Source organism: Anopheles gambiae, chromosome 2 (assembly GCF_943734735.2).
Source record: "Anopheles gambiae chromosome 2, idAnoGambNW_F1_1, whole genome shotgun sequence".
Taxonomy (NCBI): domain Eukaryota; kingdom Metazoa; phylum Arthropoda; class Insecta; order Diptera; family Culicidae; genus Anopheles; species Anopheles gambiae.
The window spans coordinates 298,534-322,186 of NC_064601.1; the positions used below are offsets into that span (position 1 = coordinate 298,534).

At 40.3% G+C, this 23,653-nt stretch overlaps 3 protein-coding genes across 6 annotated transcripts; 2 read left to right on the forward strand and 1 right to left on the reverse strand.

Moving 5' to 3' along the window:
- The first annotated feature begins 566 nt into the window (after positions 1 to 566).
- LOC4577404 (nuclear speckle splicing regulatory protein 1) lies at positions 567 to 4,150 on the forward strand. 3 transcript variants are annotated; one of them, XM_003435700.2, is made up of 3 exons: positions 567 to 704; positions 1,284 to 1,551; positions 1,778 to 4,150. In XM_003435700.2, the coding sequence occupies exons 2-3, from the start codon at positions 1,304 to 1,306 to the stop codon at positions 3,810 to 3,812; spliced, it is 2,283 nt and encodes a 760-aa protein (XP_003435748.2). In that variant the 5' UTR covers positions 567 to 704; positions 1,284 to 1,303; the 3' UTR covers positions 3,813 to 4,150. The 3 variants fall into 3 exon arrangements, with proteins under 3 accessions (XP_003435748.2, XP_061500780.1, XP_001238577.4); XM_061644796.1 differs by having other exon boundaries at positions 619 to 916; XM_001238576.4 differs by having other exon boundaries at positions 700 to 838.
- Positions 4,151 to 4,156: 6 nt separating this feature from the next.
- Positions 4,157 to 5,627, reverse strand: LOC1282055 (mitochondrial import inner membrane translocase subunit TIM50-C). The gene is made up of 2 exons (XM_322056.6): positions 5,324 to 5,627; positions 4,157 to 5,249 (listed from the first exon to the last, which is right to left on the reverse strand). The coding sequence occupies exons 1-2, from the start codon at positions 5,550 to 5,552 to the stop codon at positions 4,228 to 4,230; spliced, it is 1,251 nt and encodes a 416-aa protein (XP_322056.6). The 5' UTR covers positions 5,553 to 5,627; the 3' UTR covers positions 4,157 to 4,227.
- A 230-nt stretch (positions 5,628 to 5,857) lies between these two features.
- LOC1282054 (tyrosine-protein phosphatase non-receptor type 9) lies at positions 5,858 to 23,594 on the forward strand. Of its 2 annotated transcripts, XM_061644798.1 has the most exons (8): positions 5,858 to 6,555; positions 6,697 to 6,849; positions 13,159 to 13,392; positions 13,588 to 13,818; positions 18,900 to 19,108; positions 20,442 to 21,041; positions 21,121 to 21,511; positions 21,578 to 23,594. In XM_061644798.1, the coding sequence occupies exons 2-8, from the start codon at positions 6,835 to 6,837 to the stop codon at positions 22,010 to 22,012; spliced, it is 2,115 nt and encodes a 704-aa protein (XP_061500782.1). In that variant the 5' UTR covers positions 5,858 to 6,555; positions 6,697 to 6,834; the 3' UTR covers positions 22,013 to 23,594. The 2 variants fall into 2 exon arrangements, with proteins under 2 accessions (XP_061500782.1, XP_322055.5); XM_322055.5 differs by lacking the exons at positions 5,858 to 6,555; positions 6,697 to 6,849 and adding an exon at positions 8,615 to 10,159.
- The last annotated feature ends 59 nt before the right edge of the window (positions 23,595 to 23,653 follow it).

The window sequence follows — 23,653 nt, forward strand, 5'->3', positions numbered from 1 at the left end:
GTCTGGCCTCGTAGGAACCGATCTAATCACAGCACGCGTTCAATGAGTCGGGACGCTGGTCGAAGAGAGCAGCAGAATTAGGATTAAAATGCATTCTGCCTTTTGGTTTAAAGTCTGTATACAATATGCGGCAATTAATTGTTGCTCGACCGAACAAAAAGTTTACCTAAATGTGTCCCAAATATACACATATCATAATACTGTGTTTGTGGTTGTGTTAGTCACTCTTGTGGAAAATGAAAGATTTGACAAACTTGAAATCAACATCATACATGAAATGTAGGACCCCTGTGGGGTCAATGAAGGGGGAGTTAGTGGAGTGTATTAATTTTTTAGGTCATTTAATTTTGCCCACCAACACAATCACTCACCAGCGTGAGCTTTTTGGCGGCCATCTTGAACCCTCAAAAACCCCTCGCTCGAAACGTCAAAAACCGTCACAACTACTTACAAAAAGCATCGCCAGCGAGGTAAAATTACACCGATTTGGAGCGTTGGCGAGCTTGTGAAAACCGGGGTTTGGCCTGCGGGACTTCCAATGAAGTTTGATATGCATGATCCAACCTGCTCTTGAACAGCGTGGCGGAAACGTCAAATATTTTATGCCAAATTTGGCAATAATAACAAAAAACAATAACAAAGCGACACGTAAATGTTTCGGTATAAAAATTGAAACGCAATAGACATCGTTTTTATGAACACAGGTAATGCTGCATTTTCAAACGGTCAGAACGCATCACAGGTCCTGTGTGTTAAGGATTCAAACTACCCCCTCTGATCCACTATTGTCCAGTTATTTTCGGCAGATTGAACTGCCCAGGTATCTTAATCCTTCTAGGTAAATGTTTGCTTAAAGCGTTTGTTTTAACCAAAAGGCACAGTTTCTTCACAGAAAATACGCCTACAAACTTAGGAGGTAAGAATCAGCGTACAGTTCCAACGATACATGAATTCTACATGTAAATCTGTAAGATATCGATTTGTAGGCGGTTTTGTAAGCCACTTTTGTAGAAGTTTTGTCTGTAGTATTTACTTTATGATTTTCTGCCAATCAGGTAAATAAATAGAAAGAGGTAAGAATGAATTTAAAAAAGTGCAAGCTCTGAGCAAATGGAAACATCTTATTCTTTCCACTGTTCTGCTAGCATCACATTACGGTTGGGTTGCAAACAAAAGAGGCACACAGTTATAAATATCCCTCGCAACACGAACGTGTCAGCTCCTGCGCATAAAATAATCACTGTTTGGTTTGTTCATACTGTTTTCTTGTGATTTGTGAATAGTGTGACAAAGACCAGCGAAGATGGAAGAACCGGATCGTGATGCAGCACATGTTGGTGCAGTTGGAAAAGTTGACACAAGAAACGATGCGCTAACGGTTTCATTTAGTTCCGAGGATTCCGACAGCTGGACTCTGCTGGGAAAGGAAAGCGATCGGCAGAGCAAAGAACCGAGTGGAGTGCAAGAAGTTATAAAGGAAGAAGTGACTGTGGAGGAAGGAAAGGGCCAACCGTCTAGAAAGCAGCGTCACGACAGTCATCGCAGCACTGAGTGAGTTATTAACCATTTTATATGCGGACTTTAGCCTTTAGGAGGATAAAAATAGCTTTACTAGAGACAGACTACGCTCCACCTTGATGCGATCTTTTATGCACTACCAATGTGTTCCGGTTTGTAGTTTTCATGTAATAATCTGACAACAATTTAACAAAGGTGTAACTGTTATCGATTGTGTCACATGTGTTGAACTGTGTTTAATTTAAATTGTCCTTTTCAGCTCGCAACTAGATGAATCTTCCGATGGAATCAGCATCATCAGTGAGAGTGACGCCAGCAGCTTGCCAATGGAAGAGGATTTGCATGATGATAGAGGTACAGTTCATTTCTCCCGAACCATCGATTTAAAGGCTGCTGACTATGAACCTTTAACGCCACCATTTACGCCGGATGATGTAAAAACAGTAAAAGAAGAAGGGAGCATTCAAAGGAAACGAGAAGTGCAGGTGAAGCATGCAGATGAAAATTCAGTTGAGCCGGTACAATCGATGGTTGAACATTCCCCTGTCAGCAATGCCAACTGGATCATATTTAGCCTGATAGCCACAGGTATGGTAGCCGTTATACTTGGCAACTCAATGCGACTTCAGAATCGCGTTAATGAAATCAATTTTGAGCACGAGAAACGCATTTCGGAGCTTGAACTGGAAAACAATATTTTGAAGAACGAGATGAACAAACTGCGTCATCTTTATACGCGCTCCGAATTAGACGAACAAGTTCAGCGGGCTGAATTTGAGTGGATGGATGCGCTAAGAGAAGCAAACGTGGTAGAACCAACTGAAGATTATGAAGAGCCAACTCGGGAAGCTAAAGCCGCCGAGGCAAGTTTAAAGGTTGAACAAATGGTTCGGAAAGTACCTCCTCAAGATAGTGGAGTAAAAAGGAAAGTTGTTTGGTCAGGAGACGAAGAGGAACCGATGTTGATTGTTGACAAAGACTATGTTTTACCGGCGTTCTGCTACAACAAAGACCAAGCGGTGCATGACGATCTGTTTTCCGAGTATAGTGCCAAATATTGTGATGTAAAGAAGCGGAAGATCGAATCAAAACAGAAAAAGGCAGAGTTTCAACAGAAACAGCAAACTAAACAGGAAAATTATAACAAATTTATTAATCCAGCAACATTAGAACCATCTCAAGAAAAGCGCTCTGACCCTAGTAAACCAGCATCACCATTTAATATCGATTATCAGAAAGCATTCGATGCCATTAAAGCAGAGGGTAGTGTTATCGTGGATGCATTGGGGAGCATTTTAGATCTATCACCCGAACCAGAGGACAGTTTAGGAGCGAAAGTTCGAAAAGTTACTCCTGAAGCTACAACGCCAGAAATACTTGATGTGAAAGCAGAATTGCTTGAGCCAGATCATCACCAAGAATCCAAGGAACTGAAGCACGACGATAGGAAACAAAGAAAGTACAGGCCGGAAGAAAAGAAAACACATAAACAAGAGGACAACTCTCATTCTTCGGGAGAAAGTCAATATTCGAAACGTAAAGACGGCAGTAATCATTCGACGCACGAAAGTCGTCATAAGAAGCAAAAGAATGGTCGTGCAGACAACGGTAAATATGAACATAAGGAAAGCCAACGCGAATACGGAAGCTATGAGCAGAAAAAGTTCGTCGAAGATAGCAGTCATAAGAAAAGTCATAAAAAAAAGCATGACGACGATGGCAAACATAAATATGTTCCGGAACGAAACAATGGTCGTTATTCAGATTCTTATATTTCAGCTGACGGTAGCGATGATGATGATGATGATGATGAGGATGATCATTACAAAAAGAAATTCGACCAGCGTGAAACATTTAGCGATCACAATCATGACGGCAAGTCTTCTGAAACAAATCGGGCTAAGCAAACGGAGGCACTCGACGAACGGATACAACACATTCGCGAACCAGCTGGCGAAGGTTCGTATCTGGAGCAATACAAACGGGCAGAATCGAAAAAAGGAAAACGTCACCAGGAAGATGATTATTACCACGGTCAGAAGCATAATAAGCATGCGAATAAGCAGCAGCAACAGCGGAAAGACGGAGACTGGAACGAGAAAAGGTATAAGGGCAGAGATGAATACCGTCAGAATGGCGGTAAACATGGTGAAAGAGGCTCAGGTGATCAACATTGGCAGGAACGCACGAAGCATGGTCGGCAGGAAGCTAGGGATGAGCAAAGAAAACGGGTGGAAAATAATTGGTATCTAGAGCGAGGAAATCAGCGAGAGGAAGACCGAATTTTCCATTAATCAAACCGTAGAGCGCGATAAGTGAGGATTTCATAAGCATCCCGCTGTAAAATTCATAAAACTCTTTCCTATTCAATTTTTCCTTTCACCCACACTAAACATTTTAATTTTTTGCAGTGTAGTGAAAGGATGTCGTTTATGCGTTTCTACATACATTTTTCAAAATGAGCTTCTACCACAAGTCAGTTTCAATGCATACCGTAGTAGTCACAATGGGTATGCTGCATTTGGTGTGGTTTTGAACAACCATGCCGCAAATGTTATAATATCCACCGCTAAACAATACATGTGATATATATGGAACTAATAAAAATGTGTTTCAACTCTAAAGAAAAAAAGAACAGTTTTTGTATGTTTGGACATGATAACGGCAAATACGACATGCTATGGCCTTTATTTGTATTTCCCATCGTATCTAGCGTCCGCCACCCAGAAAACTCGGTCTCCATCGCTGTACCGCTGGCAGGTTACGTTGCTTTTCCTCGTGCTCCCGTTCGGCCATTTGTTCAGCTAGCAGACGCTGATTTTCGCGGAATTTTACTAATGGATTTTCAAACGATTTGTAATAAGTCATCACATCACGTACATCTTCAACCTCGCTCGTAGCAATCGTCACCAGCATAGCCATAAGATCGAACAGCCCAGCATCGTCATCGTTACCGGTCCAGCGCGGTATGTTTAGGGTATTCTCCGGGTGCAGTTTGGTAGAGTTTGGATCCCAATCGACAACGATCACTTTACTTAGGTCTCGGTTTAGGTTGTCCAGATTTTTCACATGATGACCATCGACAAAGTGTGTAGCATCCCTCACCAAACGGTACATTATGTAGCCCCGAGGATCAAGAGCGTCCAGTATCGGGAACACTGTCATCCCTTGATCGGCGGTGAACACTACAATTTCATAGTTTGCGGCCAGCGTTTCAAGGAACTTGTCGACGCCGGGACGCTTCTTGAAACGCCAGCCAGTTTGGTAGGTCCAGTCTGGGTGTACCAGCACATCTTTCATTTCAAGCACAAGCGTATAGGGTGGTTGAACGTACGGATATTTCAGCGGGTCGGGCAATAGTTTTTCGCGTGAAGGTTCTTGGATCATTTTTTGGTAATAGGTCATCGATTTCCACATCCTACGGAAATATTGCTGAAAGGTGGGCAGTTCCATGAACTCGTCGACGATAATGTTACCCTCTGCGTCTCGGTCAGGCGCACCAAACACCCATACCGTGTACACACAGAAAGCGGACACGGAAAATCCAAAGAAGACGAATCCGAACTTCATCCTCTTCCAAGATGATTCCTTCTCTGCCTCCTCCTCCTTCCGATGCTTCTCTTGCTGCTGTTCATTTTCCGTACCTTCAACGGCGGTTTGAGGGAATAGCTTTGAAAGCAACTGCGGTGTGGGAGCATTCTGCTGTTGTTCGTTGCTAGAACCTTTTCCAGCTGCAAAATAATGGGGAAATTACACATATTACACAACTGTCGTTCGGTCGCGAACACGCGGGATCGATACATACAAACAGCCGAAAAGAGCCGAACTTGCCGGCAGTGCAGAAATTTGGCCGAGGTACAGTACGACCGGATCCATTTAGATGGAAGCGGACTGGCGTCCCAAGCCTTCACGTATCCTTGTTTAGACTGACAGTACTGCGCGCGATTTGTGCCATACAGCGAAGAGACTGAAATTGTTTGAAATTGATAAAATTGTCTGAAACGAAGAAAGTCGAACAGGTTTCTCGAAACCATTTTTAATGTTTAGATTCGTGACATCGGAACGGGCTCTGACACATGCTACTTGACAGCTTCGCCTGTCCTACGTGACAGGTAACATCATTTGAGATGTGAATAAAATTTTCTGCATATACTTTATTATCCATTTGATTAAATTACCAAAACCAATCCTCCAAAACCAAACCAAAGTCCCGTTATCGTAATGGATTTACACTATCTAAATGAATGAATCGGGTAAAAAGTAGAATTGAATAGAAATTCTGAGCGCCTAATGTCATATGTTGATCTGTCAACACGCACGGAAACTGGCCAACCGTTCCATCTGTAGTTGTCATTGGTTTCGGTCGTGGTTAGGTGGCATACAATTAAAAGAATAGAATAACACAATTATAATACAAGACTATAAAAGCTTTTGCTGATATCCAGTAATTACAACTAACATTTACTGTTGTGAAATAGCATAGTTACGGGAGTGGCTCGAAGCCAGCATATACTGTGTTTTAGTAGTGATTTATGCAAAACAAAGCTGCAAACGCCAAGGAATCGCGTTTGTGTGGCGGAATTTCCTGTCCACTTCTTGTGCATCATTCCTAGCACAAATGCATTTGTAAAGGGGGTTCTTTCGTGATATTCCTGGTTCGTTGTTTAACTCTCACAAAATTGCACATTTTCGGGCCATACACGGCAGAATCCTCTCAACTAGATCTATTAATTTCCAAGTGAGCCGAAGTGTTGTGTGACCTCCAGTCAAGCCAAAGCGATTGTGAAACAGTATCACGAAAGGTCATCATCGGTGCCACATCTTGTTTATTACAAAAAGTTAGTGCGGCAGCGTTTTTACTGCATACAATAGAACAGTAAAACTGGAAGGGGTAAACGTGACAGCGAAATTCATTTAAATGTGATTTAAGATCAGCCCCCTGAGCAAATTCACAACTTCCTGTGACGATCGGAAATTTGGTCTGGAGATAAGCTATCATTATTGTGGATGTTATCAATGCGTTGAGAACGAGAAAAGGTGTGTTACGAGTTCTGTGTGTATTTTCTGTTACAAGTGCCTATAATTTTGTTTGTCCAAGGTGTACATGCCGTTAAAAATACCATTTAACACACTGTATAATAAAAGGTTTGTGTTGTATGTTGTGGAACGATTTTTAAGCAAGTCCGATCGCTACCAAAACATTCCCACTCCAGGGAAGTATACACTAGACGTGGTTAAGAATAGCTGGAACACGAACAACATTTGCTGAAAGCCATTCCAGTGCTGGCGTACCAAGCATCAGTTTAGCTGGCAAAAATGGCACAAGAAGCGGTAAGTAGGCAATGCGCTCTGGTAGTTAGTTTCAGATCAAATTAAATCATGCACTACCACAATCACTCGTTATCATAGCAATTGGCAAGCGTTTGTGTCCGCGTTGTAAGCGCCCCTCAGTTTGAAATTGCGTCGGAGATTAACTGAAGATGTATTTAAATAGTATAGTTGTTTATGTTCAAACGCAAAGAATCGTCCGTCAGCTGAAGGACCCTGTTCATAAATATGAAATACTGGTGCCTATTTAGCCACTTAGTGTGATGTGCAAAGAATGCCATAGAAACCGAAACATACTTTGGAACAATATTGAAACGGTACATCTAATTATGTTGTGCTATTGCTAATAGATGAAAATACATTACTTTAGAACATGTTCGCCTGGTTTGGCTGGGTTGGCCGAGTTAGTTGATTAAGAGAAAATTTTAAAGTAGTTCAACTTACTTCGATGTTGTGTTTATTGTGTTGTAGCTACAATGTTGTCATCATTTAACATAAACTCTACTTCAAGTTGTCACGTTATGCTGGCGTATAACTACTTTTTTATTGATTTTATATTGATGACGAGCCAAAAAGTGCCAATTTTTCTAATTTGTTGGCGGGCAAGTTACCCCAGGAACGCACGTGTTCGGTACGCACTCGATCATTGGATCGCAGCAGGCACGATGGGGATAATCGCACACCCATTCACGAACATTGAAGTGCAATCCAGGCGGACACTTCATTTCGCACGCTCGGCCAGTCTCACACACATAATAACGGGTGCAGTCGCTGTGCGGCAACATCACTGGCTGGGGTGGATTGAATGCAGGACAGCCAGCATTCGCCACACAGTTCAGTGGACAGGAGTTGCAGTTATCGTTAAACTGTTCCAATGATACTGACGGAATCGGTCCCGAATTCAGTTCCAGGCCTGCAGCCAATGCAATCACAGCGAAAAGGATGAATTGTTTCATCTTAATCTTTGACCGAGACGTGTGATTTCCAGAGTATTGACTGATCGAAAGTACTTAAAACAATATGAGCTTTATGTGCAAAAGGCAGCTGATTTTATACTGCTTTTAAGCTTAAAGATTTACAGACATCAAACAACAGACATCAATTAGAAACGATTTATCGATATTGTGAATGATTATCTGATAATTTTGTCACATCAAGTCGATTATTAATAGTGATTCCATCAATCATCGTTTCTTTCCATTAGCAGCGACAACAGAATTTGGAATAATTGTTGGACGGGTTAGACTATTTTTTATTTTACAGAAAGAGTTTTATATGAAAGAGTTAGCCGTGATGGATGGTGTATGACAAGTGATGGTTCGTTTACGCATTTCTTTGTAGTCTTAGGATTTAATACAGGATATCTGAAGGCAATGTAAAAGGATTTGTTGCTATTACCAGGTATAAGAACAATGTAGTGGCATTTCCTGCTATTGTGGACTGGGCTAATTCATCTCCAAGAAACACTAATCGGGGTTTGATATAGTTAGAGAAGGGCATAAAAAATAATATTAGAATTAGAAGCGAAAGCCTTTGCAACATCACATATTATGAAAGCAGGTTACGTTGCTTAAAATATCAATCAAGCTTCGAGATGCATGATTTTGTTGCCTAATGCACACTGTGCGATAACCTATTACCAGGTATCAGTTAAAACATTCTCGAATTAAAAAAAAAACACTAAAAACAAAAATGTTGTTCATGTCTCTCAACAAAATACATCCACCCTTTTTTGTATCTATGATTGTAACTATGATTGATTCGTATAACTGTATGTTGAATATCGGTATCTGAATGTTATCTACACCCGAGGGTTTAATTTTTGTTATCTAACAACTACAACTTAACAACATGCCCGTCATGGGTTAATACCCGAATGGACCGTGCCCCCATACGTAAGACTGACTGTCCTGCTAAATCCAATTAAATAAGTCACTGAAAGTCACTAGCGGTATAGGCATGCCTTGACTTGGCCGATGGCCGGAGAAGAAAACAACTCTAGAAGCAAACAACCTAAACATAGAGAAAAGCTCATAACAACGTACAATAGCTATCAAATGTCCAAAAATCCGAAATGGAAAGGCCGGATTTTGATGCTTTTTAAATAAATTTTCGTTTAATTTATTGTGCCATAAACATGTCTTAAGCTATTGTTGGACAAACTTATTTCCAGCAAAATGCAAGCTAACTAGCAGCTGTAATAGAATCAAAGAAAGCCATGCGCATCATCATCTGAAATCATGTTGCTGTAGAAAAGAGCGCACTATAAAAGTTCACAATGGCTCTCACTATTCCATGCTCTCCGAGCATTATTTGCAGTTCTCTCATTTGAAGACGCTGCATAAAATGTTTGCCTCTTCTCTACCATCAAAATGATCGCTCTCTCATGCGATCGTGTGTCTTGATCGAGAGGCTGGAATTTTCCAGCGATCGTGTTGGTGCTGCACACTACATTAGCTGCTCGTTCAGAGCGATGTTGATTGATGTAGTGGTACTGCAGATGCAGTGCATGGAGAGCCAGGGCAAGTATTAGCTCGGAGCAGTCCGGATGAAAGAAAGAAAGTCAATTTCTTCGCAGTATGTGTTCAGTGGTGCTCGCGTCGCGTAGCCCATGCGTCTCTAGACAACGTTGATAGAGATCTTCACAACTAGGATACTGCACTGTTTCCGGAACTATTCTCCCTGCAGAATAACAGTAGTGTGGAAGTGACGTGACAGTGTTTAACTGTAGATTAGATTTACCCTGCAGACTGTTTCAAGCGAATAACGTACGGTTTTACAAAAGAGGATGGCAACTATGCTGTTCCCTACAACGATCCATTATGGGTTGCGCATAGGAACTGCTTTTTGAGAAGCACATGATTTCGTAAAGAAAGAAGCAAAGCCCTGATGCTGCTGCGTGTGCGTGAGTGTTAGTGTTGCAGTTCATGCTTCGCAATTTTTTCACGGTGGTAGTGTTCCGTTATAGTGTCGTTATTAAACCGGCAGGGCAGCTAGAAGCCGCTGACCTCGCCAGTGCAATTTACACGAATGTCGGAAAGTAAAAGATGCCCTGCAGAGAAATGGAGCAAAATGTGAAAGTGAATCATCTGCTTTATGTGCTGCTGTAATGTGATACTTTTCGATGCTTTAGTGTGTTTCTTTTGTTTTGTTCGATTCTCCAAAGCAATGTCTTGTCGCTTTCCTGAGTGGAGTTAGTAGTATGTAATATAGTATCGTAAGTTGTAATACAATTAATAATCCCCACATTGTGATAATGAAGAAGAAAAACAAAATTACAATCATGGACCTTATCCTGCTCTGGGCTCTAAAGGTAAGGATGTTGCGTAGATAGAAATTTGACTTAGTCTGATTGTCGGATTAATTATGATCTTTCTCGATGTGTTTTCATTTTTATTGAATACGATGCAAACGATACTAAAATAATGTAACTTTCCCTTGGCACGTTTGATTCGAAACACAAAATATAATGGGAACTAATGAACCGTTATAAAAATTGCAACAATAAAATCATAGTTGATTATTTGAAGTGATGGATGAAATAGTTTGATCGCAAAGCAATTTAAAATGCCAGTTACAGCTAATGATAACAGCGTGGCAAAGCCTGATCAATTTATTTAATCCATGTCATTTAGAGTGGTTCATATTTACACTCGGTCGATGCTCCATTTTTGCTTTAGTTTTCATTTAAAGTTTACGTCTCTCTTTCTTGACCTAAACTGAATCTTGCCTAGGATGTTCGAGAATAGAAACAGGAAATCAGCAAAGCTAAGCGAACGTTGCAGATGCACGTAGGGTTGAAAATCATTTCCATTTCGAGTTATTTGACCCATTTCCTGCGCGTCGTATATTCAAATGAAGTATGAACGTGCTCGTGGCAGCACAGGAACAGTGGACGCAATAGGATCGAATTGGCTCGCATCCGCACACAAGCGCGAACCGATCGCCTCTCAGCATCCGAAGACGGCATAGTTAAGATAGTAGTTGAAAACGGGGCAAAATTGGCCAGTTAAGCAGCTGCATGTTTTATTGTTTCTTTATTTTTCTACAAAACGCTATTATTCTTACACTGTTCAATGCTTCTACTATTTATGGTTTCAAATTATACACGACCTCAAAATAATACATTAATACATCTTTTTTTTTTATTCAGGAGAATTCCTTATCAATTATATTTAAAAAACCTGTAAAAACAGATTGATGTTTGAAGTCATGCTCATTTGCCAAGTTTGCGATTGGGGTAAAATGGGTACATATTTTCTCTTCCTATCTTTTTGAATTTTTTGATTGGCTTTGCGTCATGTGTCAGAAGCTGCCCATTTTGCCCCATGCGAAGCGTTTTTTAATATTTTCTGTTATTGTTGTTATTGTTGTTTAACAATGGGTTATAAAATGTACATGATGTTGATAAAACACTTCATTGAATACATTCTGAGTCTGGGAAACTATCTTTTCTGTGAAATAATGCTTAAATAAAGAGTGCCCATTTTGCCCCGTTTCCCCCCTATTTTATAGTGTACGGTTTCTGATCGACCTCGTCTGCGGGCTTGAAACGGATACACCTAACTGCCTGTTTTCCTTATGGTGATTACAATGATGTTGACTGTGGGGCTGTTGCTGGTGATAGTTGCATTGAAAACGTTAGCGAAGCATCGCGGAACTTGCTTTTCTCGTTTGCTCTCCAGCAGTGGCTTGTAGGCAAGACTTAAGAAAACCTGCTCGCACCCTTTCTATTACTCAGTTCTGATCTCTTGCGATGCATCCTTTGTCGCTCTATGAAATACTGGTATCTGCCGTACCGGCCGGCATTTATAGTACTTCTCTTTGCTTCTTATTTTTCTTTCGGATCAAATTTGCGGTATCGTAACTTTTTTTTGCGGTTTTCCGCTTGATCCGGTAGGCGTAGTAGGTTACATGGCTTGAGGGGTCTTGGAAATCGGTCAACGAACGGGTTTCGTCGAAAGTTGCCCGGTTGTGTCGATACAGCAATTGGAATATCCAGCTACAAACGCGTACGGAAGAAAGTACCAAAAGTTGCTGCTTGGCATCAGCTGCTCAATGTTAGCTACATGTAATTTTCAAGGGATGTATTAAGATTTGTGCATCCTAAAAAATTAATAACACATAACATTTTAGATGTTGTGTCCAGAGCTCCTAACGCGTGAGTTAATCTAATTTGATATGCCCTACTACTTTGATATGCTACTGTCAAGTATTATGAATCACGTTCACTGGTACTATTTTAATGGATTAGCAACTCTTTTAAATGAATAAAAACGTTTTGTTAATGAGCGTCAAAACGGTAGTAAATCTATTTTAAGTAAAAAGTTTGTTTGAGCTGAGCAAAAGAAGAATCGATTCGTGTATGAGCTTCCCATGTAAGGTCGAATTAAACGCAAACTTTCTTTCCGAATGATTACAATCATCATTTGCAGCCAAATCCGACAAAAGCTCTCGAATCAGGCGCAAACCTTCCACTTGAATTGACCCAACAGCTGTACACGTACCTCGCCACTGTCCGAAGACTTTCGCTATGTGCTGTGTTCCGAATTGAAACCGTTACGCAGTAGCTTCGAGATCGGGATGTTGGAGTTGGTATTTTCCTCGTAAATCAACGTTTTCGCTATGTTGTTCATTTCATATATCTTCCTATTGCTTCTTTGTTCGTTTCTCAAGTGATGTGTTCACTTCCATACCTACCATATCCATACCATATCACGCTCTGGGTAAAGGTGTAATAAATAGTAAGACAGCTGAGTATCTACCGGACATGTCTGTACTTCTTCATCAGTAAAAGAGAACTTGGTCCATAAACTTTTTCCTTCTTTTTTTAATTATTATATTTTGTAAATTAGCACCAAAATACGCGAAAAACGTGTATTCGATTTAAAAATGGTAAAGCTTGTGTTATTTATGTCTGCTGTTGTTATTAATCGTCTAACACAGCGATGTTCAAACGGTGCAGAATTCCTCAGGGGGGGATTTTCAATTTTTTGGGTGGCAATTTTTGGGTTGCCACGCTCTCCCCTGCTCATGAGCTTGTGAGGGGGGAATGAAATCCTATATGCACCCTACATGGGGGAAAAGCTGTATAAAGGTTGAAAACCACTGGTCTAACACATAACATCAAGTTCGTTTCTTAGACAATATTCGATAGTAAGTAATCCAACAAAATGTAGCTTTACAATTGATTCATTCTAAAATCACGAACCTGTATAATAAAAAATCGTGCATTCGTTCGGCTCGTTTATACATTCAAAATGTTATTAAGATGGCTAATATTACATTGACATTTTTATTTTTCACACGCAGGCCGTAAAACAGTTCATCGATCGAATCAACAGCTCTAGCAACGACCCAAACCGAAAGGCGGTGACACCGGCAATTGCAACCCGATTCCTCTTGGCACGAAAATATGACATCACTCGCGCAATGGCACTTTACGAGCAGCATGAACTAATACGGCAACGGGAAGGGTTGTATGGATTTGATCCACAAACAGAACCGCTTCGAACAGAGCTGGAGACGGGCAAATTCACGATTTTGGTAAGATATGTCAATTAACATTCTCAAATATGACAAGACAGTTACGATTAGCGCGCTTGCCACAGTTACAATGCGTACACTTGGTTAAGTGTACAAATTGTCTAGTTGTTTTCATAGTTTTAAATAGAATTTTTTATTCATTCAAATCATAATCTAAACATAAAAAAGTAAATATGTTTTGCTTGTTTCTTACAGCCGGGCCGGGATGCCAGTGGGGCAGCAATCGCCCTGTTCACTGCCAATCTGCACTATCCAATGACCGTGACCCATAAAACAACTCTTCAGGGTGTTGTATATCAGCTAGACGTAGCTTTACAGAGCAGCGAGACACAGAAAGCTGGTTTAGTATTCATATATGATATGAGTACTTCGAAGTATTCCAATTTTGATTACGATTTATCGCAGAAAATCCTCACACTGCTAAAGGTACGTAAACATTATTCCCATGTTTAAAAAAGTGTGTGTGTGTGTGTGTGTGTGTGTGTGTGTGTGTGTGTGTGTGTGTGTGAGTGAGAGAGAGAGAGAGAGAGTGTGTGTGAGAGAGAGAGAGAGAGAAAGTGAGAAAGTGAGAAAGAGAAAGAGAGAAAGAAAGTGAGAAAGAGAAAGAGAAAGAGAGAGAGATAGAGAGCGAGAGAGAGAAAGAATAGCTTCTGGTGTTGTAGGAATCTTCGGTTCTATTCAGTATAATAGTACAATAGTAGTTCAATATAATAGTATATAGAACAACTATTTTAGTTGATATTGCACTTGAAACCAGTTTTGATGAACCAGATTATATATACTTCAAGCTGCTACGAAGAGAATTGTCCTATGCAGACAAAACTATCTGAAACGCCGGCGTATTTGACAACCCTTTAGTGACCTAAAGTCGTTGGTTGTCGCGTTGGTCGAATTAATATACTCTGCCGTTATGTTGGCAGACACAGCCGTACAGATGCTAACCATTACGTACGCATGTCCCGCCCACGTGTGCCAACAGATACTAACCGTACCCGAGGATCAACCAAGTTATGGTCAATTGGCGTCGTTAGCTGATCGTCACAGCCCAGGTGACGCTGCATATCGAACGAACACTATATTCAGTACGTCATAATTCAGATGGCGTATGTGTATCCCCGGCATTGAGCGCTTGTTGCCTAGTCGTATCGCTGTCACAAATGCGGTGTGTATATATCGTGCTCTCGAAAGTTTCATACAAGAGATAGTAGTATTTAAATAATATGTTTCAATTGAGAGTTACCCCGCGCGTCTCCGTATGGCGCGCATATTGTGTTGCTACTGTTTGTGTTTTTAGCGACGTTCTAGTACGGACGTAACAGCATGTACACATGCAGCGGATGTTCACATATACACTGTCGCTTGTCGAAAAGAAGCAATTTGTAAGCGGCGCAAAGCGACAAACGAATAAACAGTAGTAAGTGAGGGCGGTGCGCTAGGCACACGGCGCACGTTACGGATTTCCTGGAAACCGAAATATACGCCTGGATGCCTATTGCATCGCAGGGGCAAGCCCATCTTAGGACAAATATCACCTGTTGTTCCGCTGTTGCCCTCATCGAATTCCTTTCAAAGTCGCGGGGTGATTCAGTCAACCGGGAGTAATCAAACGAAGCGGGACGGCGTGAATTTTGCTCGCGCTAGTCGTGTTGATTTATTTGCTCACTCGCACCACTACCTGCCGACATCGTACATATTTTTTCTTTATTGTGCTTGTTGTCTTTCATTGAGTCATCGTGAAACCTAGAGGTTCCGTTCGTAATATCAATCGTGGTGACAACACATGCGCATGCTCGAAGACGTTAGCCAGGCGCGCGTATTTCGGTGCACGTATTCGTCGTGCTCAAAAGTGTAAATATATGGTAGATCGTCGTGAATAACAAATCCATTTATTCTGCTGCGGAAAAACGTGTAAGGGAAAACATCGGAAAGTAAAAAGTGCAAGATTCGTACGTCCATACTTTGTACAACTACAAGGAAAGCGTAGCAATAGCGCTTCAGAACGTAGCGCATATCTCGTGACGGTGAATAATACATAATTTATAATTATTTAATTGTGCTGGCAATCGATAAGATATCGATGATTTGTGCTGGTGCGATGCGAGCTGGTTATTAGGTTGACGATCCTTAAGTGTTACGAAGTGCCTAGCTCCCGGTTGACGTAGTATCTTGAAATTGTATTCGAATCTCGTGTGTGATGTTTATTGTAAGTTTAATAAAATTTAATAATTAAAAGCAAGGTGTTGGTTGCGTACATTGCTTTTCATTGTTAGCTTACTATGTCGCTAATTCATTAGCATGTTCACGTGACCTTCGTTAGCGGAACAAAGTTTCGAGTCGATCTAAAATGTGTCTGTAGATTTGCGCACACGCAGAATCAGACCGTACACAGATTAGTCTCAGCGCAGAAGATGCTTGTCAAATACGATGAAGCTGCCATTGCCTCTCATTAGAACATTGGAATCATATTATATTGCACAGTTTCAAAATGCCTTTCTTTCTGTGCGTTGCGATGCATTGCGATTGAATTGGATGTCAGCGAAAGGAGTAATCGTCATAGCAGTTGAATTGTTATCAACGGACTTCATGTTTTAATTTTTATTGTTTTCCTTAAATTTCTTAATTTAAAGCTTAATCTAAACTGGAAACGTGTAAAAACATGACGTAATTCTGATACTGGATAGCGTTTGTAATTATACAGAAGTAACAATCTATTTCTGGTGGTATGCTCTAGCCACCGGAAACGATTCCATATTCTGCTTCTTAGATTTCGACTTCATTGAATGTTTCCCTTTTTTATGCGATTGCTTTTACCTGTATTTTACCATCACATGCGCGTCCCTATTCCGAGTTCCCTTTTTGCAAGGACGATATAACGTTATCCTGACAACCGAAACCAACGCTACCATCTGTATGCGTGTCTATGACGATGCGTGTATGTGAGTGTATGCGTGTTCACGGGAACAAGTTCATGTGTGTATGGGTTTCGTTAAAATGCGTGTGCGTGCGGTCGTTGAAGGCGCACGCGTTTCACGAACCAAACACGACGGGAAGAGTTGGGTTGTTATTTCGTGAACAGCAAGGTTGTGTTTGCGTGGACACGCACGCGCATTTGAACGGTTCACCCTCGTTTTGGATTGCACAAAACGGCCAACTACAACACACATCGACAAAATCAGCGCCATATTACGAAGTGACCGCTAATCAGTATGCATCAACTTTATACGCGAGGCAAACGAACAGTGTTGAATTCGCGGTGCCAAAATCAAAAACTCTGAAACATTGGTGTCAGTGACCAACTTATTTCCAATACGTCTCTATGGTATGTGCATTCATGAAACAGTACAAAATTGAGTGACGGTAGTTTTTCAAGTGCAAACATTAAGCATCACGATATTTCGACTCTCGTCGACCCTTCGAAAATGACGTCGTTAGTGTCATGGTGTTGATGTTAGATAGTGTTTGTTTTTAATTGCGAAAATCTCCCAGCATGCTTACCAGTGTTCTGTACAGAATTTGATTCAGATAGTTAGTTGGCCGTGGATAACGTTTCTATGTAAATCTATAAGGCTGGCTTCCGAATCTGCAGTTACGGCGGTTTTGTGAAACACGATAGTTATCAGTGAAAGAAAGTGTATGGTGAAACATCTCACATCCACAATCCGAACGGATAGCTCTTGCAAATGTGGCCGCTGCGGCAAGTAGTGTTATCGATTTTGTGGAAAATCTAGCATCCGTCCAACTCGTGGTAGCGTTTTTTGTTCGAGAAAAGGTTATAAATATTTCCTTTGTTCTTCTGATCTATCCATGCGCTGCATATAACAACAGTGCATGTAACAATTAATCGAATGTACAATCGACCTACTATCCTACAAAATTTTCCATATGATAGGAAATGTTTGTCGTCATTATAAGAAATATCTGTGATTAATATTAAAGAGAAAGCGTGCATTGAAGGTTAGTACTGAAAATGTCGGCTCGGTTAACTGATGACTGTTTTTGTGTGTGTTTTTGAACATTTCGGGACTGTGTCATTCCGTTTCGAGTCGGATTAATGGTCGTCCTACGCATTTTTGTCGACTGTCGTTCCTGCAAAAAGAATCGATTTTACATAATTGAAATGTCATTCAATTCCCTGAAAACAGGCGTGACAAGGCGACAAAAGAATCAGTGAAACCATACTCAAACGTCGTCTCTTCCATCGGTCAATGAAGTACGACAAAATCGAACATTTTTTAGCAACGCGATACTTAAGAAAGCAATCGAAAGCGAAGGATATACAGAGAGAATTCATTAGATGCAGTGAGTTTCAGTGAGAATGTAAAATGCAATGCAAGCTAGTGATCATGGCAGAATGGAGCGCGTTTGTGCTTAAAATTAACAAAAAATCAAGCACCTCGTTAATTAGTTCAATAGAAATAACATCACATTGTTGTCCTTGTTCAAGGGCGTGATTTGGCGTTGGATCAAGCATTCTTGAATTCTTTGCGTAGGGCTAAAAATATAATACTAAATTGTCGGCTGTTCGTTCGACATTTTTAAAATGAATACTGTAGCAACTGTAAACTGCTAGCTAAGCCATATTTTACTGTTATCGGTCGCCGATGATTCTGTAACAATTTCCCTCGTATGGCCTTGCATATTTTGATAAGGAATTTTAGCGAATTAATGAATTTATCAAAAACAATAATGTGCAATACTTAAAACCATTCTACTAAAAACACAAACAAAAGCAAATCATTGTATGTGAACATTTTAAGCGCTACAATTCCTAACCATAAAATAACTCATGGCCTTTAAGGGATAATCTTATCAATTCCTATGAGTTTTAAGATTTTTAGTATAATTTACACAATCTATTAACGCCTAAGCACATTCCTTGTTGACCCTGATGCGCTAGTAAATATCAACAAATCTTAATGCATAACAATCGTAAAATTCATTGAATGGTTTTAACCATTAACTTTTACTATTTATGTAACTTTTACAAAGGAAAGAATCGGTCTTAGTTAGAACATATGTCTTCAAGACGAACGAAAAAATAATGTTATGTCCCCTTTCGCTATTCTTGTATTCTTTGCGTCTGGTGGCCTAAGAATGCGTTTTCCCTACCATGCAATTGTATGTTTGTATTGTTTGTATTGTAATGGGCGCTCTATCCAGTTGCTATTCCGGTTTGTTTTCCTCTTTTTTTCGTGTGTTGAATGGAGTTAGATGCCACTTCATGTGATACTTGATAATGTTTTATCTGCAATAGTACTACATATATTGGATTATTTTCCTACACATGTAGAAAGTTCAATCAGGGGCTTGAAATTAACATTGTCTTTAATAGTACATTTCATTACTACATATTTTATTGGGATTAAAGACCATTTAGTGATTGTGTTAAAATGAATGTAAAATATTGCCACTTAAAAATGATCACTAAACTGACGTGTATCGATGGATCATTGTTCGGCATCTACTATCTAAGCTATTACTGATTACGGTCATCTTTTCTATTTCAGGGCGGTTATCCTGCAAGATTGAAAAAGGTCCTTATCGTAACAGCTCCGCTTTGGTTTAAAGCACCTTTTAAAATTCTAAGGTTGTTCGTGCGAGAGAAATTGCGGGAACGTGTCTTCACCGTATCAATACCGCAGCTTAGTTTACATGTTCCTAGGGAATCTCTTCCAGTTCGGTTAGGTGGCACTCTAGAAGTCGATCATTCCTCATGGTGAGTAGAATTTATACATAATTTGATTAGCAGCACACTTTACAAAGCGGTGTCCAGTACTGTTACTGAATTTCGTTTCGATAAACCCGATTCTCACATCCTTATTCCCTGGTGCGTATGATGTGGCTATTATTGCTTGATTGCACCTGTCGTTGATTTAGTGTTGTGTTGTGGCAATGCGATCGCTGTTTGTTCATTCTCGTCATCGCTATTTAGTATAACTGAAAAGAGTTTTCTCCTCTAGCCGCCTTTTCGGCTGCATATGTAGTTTGATGAAATAGCACTAGCATAAAGCTATGCAATAGTAAGGAAAGAGTTTAGTTATCTGGGATTAAAAACAATCGATTCTTTTGTTCCCTATAAAAATCGGTATCTCCTTCTGCAGGACGCACAAATCATACAATTTCTGGGTGTTGGACTGCGTCATTTATTGTGCATGCCAAGTTTAAGGTAACATGAAATTAACTTTCTTCTCAACAGTAATGCATCCTTTAATCGAGCATCAGAATTTCACTGACTCATATTCGCCCACCATAGATACATGCCATCCTCACCCTGTACCACAACAAACCATTATATGACCTTTTCGAAATTGAGTTGTTTTTTTCATTTGTATTATTATTCATCGCTTTCAGGATTGAACGTATGATGCAAATAAAAAGAGTAATGAAAACTGTCAGTCTGTTTGTTTTTTTCAATGAACATGTGCAACCAATTCACGGAAAAAAATAACGTTAATGAGATACAAAAAAAACGAATAGATATCCTTAGCTATAGTTCTGATGGTTAACTGTATGAAACCGACTTCTAATTGTCAATCTGACTCCTTTTTATAATTCGTATGTTGTATTTTTATACCTTGGAAGCTTCACTTAAGACGATTGAAGGCACGTGTAAGAATGAAATATTTATTTGAGGTGCATGTTTAAAGAATTAAGAGGTCAAAGACGAACTCCTTGTAAAATTGCAGTGAAAGTCTATTTATTGTACCGATTTAATTTGGTAGTAAATGAGATGCATAGTATGTCGTGTTTCATGTAATTTTTGTAAAGAACGCCACATTTTAATCATACATTTTCCACCTTTGTGAGGGATAACGGGATTATAAGTTGTTGGAAGATAGTCATTTGGATAAATGTAAGGCTAGTTTACTTTTGTCATTATTTTTCACGGTCTCGCTGGTTTTTTTTTACACAATGGGTTTTCTTACCGTCTGTCATGTTTAACTATTCTTAAATATAAATTTAAAATGGTATTATATCCTGCATCGAAATCATTTGAGTCGTGTTTAATCGTTTGAACAATATTAATTAATGTTCAATTATGTTTTCAGGTTATTGCATTGTTACAAATCGATGACGAATCGTGAAGACGAAATTATTGCAACAGCGGGCCAGCAACAGCAGCAGCCACAAACATCTCAGTCCAACTCCACGGATCTTAATGGAGTGATTGGTGCGAGTCCCGTAATGGGTAGCGCGGGCATTGCGGCGATAGCTGCTGGAACAGGTACACTGGACACTCACCATTCTCTAACTGGTGTTGTTGGCTCGGAACTAGTGGACGTAGAATTTGTGAATTCTCATAACCATCGAGTGTCTCCTGAAAATGGCGCCGAGGTGGAGGATCACTTAAATGTGGAGGATATTAGCAACATAGCAGTTGTGGGTGCAAATCAACATCTTCCGGCAAATCATGCAGGCCATGTTGGACATCAAAATCACCATACAACCAGTGAGCTTTGGACAGAAAACCCTCCGAGTAGCGCTTCGTCTGGCTTTAGCGACGATGACAGTTTGGCCGGGGCAGAAGGAGACCCTAAAACGATCGAGCAAATTGTGCAGATGGTTCGTGAAAGGGGAAAAATGGGTTTAATCCGCGAATACACCGAAATAAAAGCCCGCGCTCCAGATGGTACCTTTACGCATGCAAAGTAAGTATAAGCTGTGCACGGAATCGGTCATTTCTTTTATTCTGTAATGGTAATGGATGTGAAATGTCTGTTTTTACAGGTTAAGAAATAACCTAGCAAAGAATCGATACACGGATGTGCTGTGTTACGACCACAGTCGCGTAGTACTGTCTCAGGAAGAGGATGATCCCGCGACGGATTATATCAACGCGAATTTCGTCGACGGTTATAAGCAAAAGAATGCATATATCTCCACACAGGGTCCGCTGCCAAAAACGTCGTACGATTTTTGGCGCATGGTCTGGGAACAGCACTGTTTGCTGATCGTCATGACGACTCGGGTAATGGAGCGGGGCCGCGCCAAGTGTGGACAGTATTGGGAACCGACAGAAGGCGGTTTGGCGGAGTATGGTTCATTTCGATTGCGAACAATGTCGATAGAAACTAACGAAGATTATACAGTGGTGGAGTTGGAAATAAGAAATATTAAGGTAAGACAGACATATTGCATGCTAACTGAAGCGTGTGTATTAAAGTAATGTATATTTGTATTGCAGACTGATGAGGTAAGATGCGTATCGCATTGGCAGTTTACCAGTTGGCCCGATTACGGAGTGCCGTCGTCGGCGAAAGCTATGCTAAACTTTCTACAGCGTGCCCGTGAAAAGCAAGCAGAGATGGTCCGTGCGCTAGGCGATCTTTGGGCCGGTCATCCCAGAGGTCCACCTATAGTGGTTCATTGCAGTGCCGGGATCGGTCGAACGGGAACATTCATCACGTTGGACATATGCATATCGCGCCTCGAAGATGTCGGTACGGCCGATATCAAGGGCACGGTGGAAAAAATTCGATCACAACGGGCCTACTCAATACAAATGCCGGACCAATACGTATTTTGTCATTTAGCACTGATTGAGTATGCTCTTTCACGCTCAATGCTACAGTCGGTGGACCTTTCGGAGTTCGACGATCGAGACGAAGAATCCGATTAGAACATAGCAACTTAAGTGACAAAACCAGCATTAGCGAAATGTGCGCGCATGTGATCTAAGACGATTGATACTGGTCCGGCTCATCGGCTTCGGATTTAGAATTCCTGAGTAGGTGTGGAAGCTATCGTATTTTGTACAGTAGGCAAACTGTTGTTAATATTCTGAACGCTGTTTTGCACTGTTCCACCTCCAAACCGATTAACACTTTCTCCGCAATCACAGTAAATAGCGATCCGTTTTTCTAACAGCATTAGAGGTTCTGCTGATGTATCATACATGCAATCACGCTTCACGTTAAGTATGTGGGTTCTATTACTGTTTTAAAATAACTTCACTAATTTTTGACACAGCAGACAGAAACCACGATCCTACATCCTACATAAGAAACGATAAATCCTGACTGTCAATCTGCGAAATACCAGGAGATATTAAACTACAGCATGGGAAGAGATGTGGTAACACACGGTAGGAGACTGTGGTGTGCCCTAGTATTCGCATTTAATTTGGCTTTTTATTATGTATTAGCATCAAAGCTCTTTTCCCAATCCGGATGCTTTTCAAAGACAGTAGCAAACGAAACGGCCAAACTCATTTCAACAGCAGGTGTAGCAAGGTGTAGCAGGTGATTATAGTTCGAGTAAACTCATGGGAAGACGTTTATCGCTACGTGCAACAGATTTCAGATTTCAAGCTTTATCTCCTATTACAGTTCAATGCGAAAGTCTTTTGCAATCATCAGGAGTAGATCAAAAACAAAAATTGTATGATAATTTATAATAATTTTCCAAACCCGCTACATTTCAGTGCGGTAACATTAGAGACAAGAAACAGCGTAGATGGCGTAGAAAATATCAAGTCCAGTGAAATGTGAAAAAAATCAATTACAAAAGGGAAATGTAGTAATATTAAAAACCACGGTAAAAACTGTTGTAACAAGAATGCGAGAAATAGAAAAAAAGATATCAAACTTTATTTTTTCTATTTATTTTATCTTTAGTGAAGGCGATATTCGTGAGTGCAGATAGAGATATTTAAAAACTAGAACGGTAAAACAATAATTGGAAAGTGGTACTGGTACGTTGGGCGTAACAAACAAACAAAACAATAACTAAAAAACAGCTCCGAAAATAAATTTAGAACATGATACACATATTGTGACTACACTGAAGGTCGTTCAAGAAAACTTGTATTATTCATCCCTTTTAAAGTAAAATGAACCGAAGCGGGTTATTGTCGCCCCTGGTTTGAAATCAAGTGAAGGCAGATAATCAAATTGTATTGTCATAAAATTAAGCCAAGTTTACTTCTGAAACCCGTCATCATTCTTTTTATCTCAGTAAAAGCATCAGATATTGTGCGGCCAAGTGCAGATGCAACATAATTGCAAAACCACGCCGGCTCACGACTCCGAGCTGGCGGAGGTGGTCGTTCATTTTCCTTTTTGTAACAAAACCCATGATCGTAAGGAAGCAATCGAATAGATGAGATATTTCTGCTGGACAACGCACTGAATCGTGAAGCCAGTGTGAGGTGAATGTGAGAAAGAAGCGAAATCTAAAATATAACCTATTAATGGTTTACAGCTCTGTTCTTCTATTGTGTTTATTTCTCAGAGAAATCCCTAAATGATATGAAGCATTG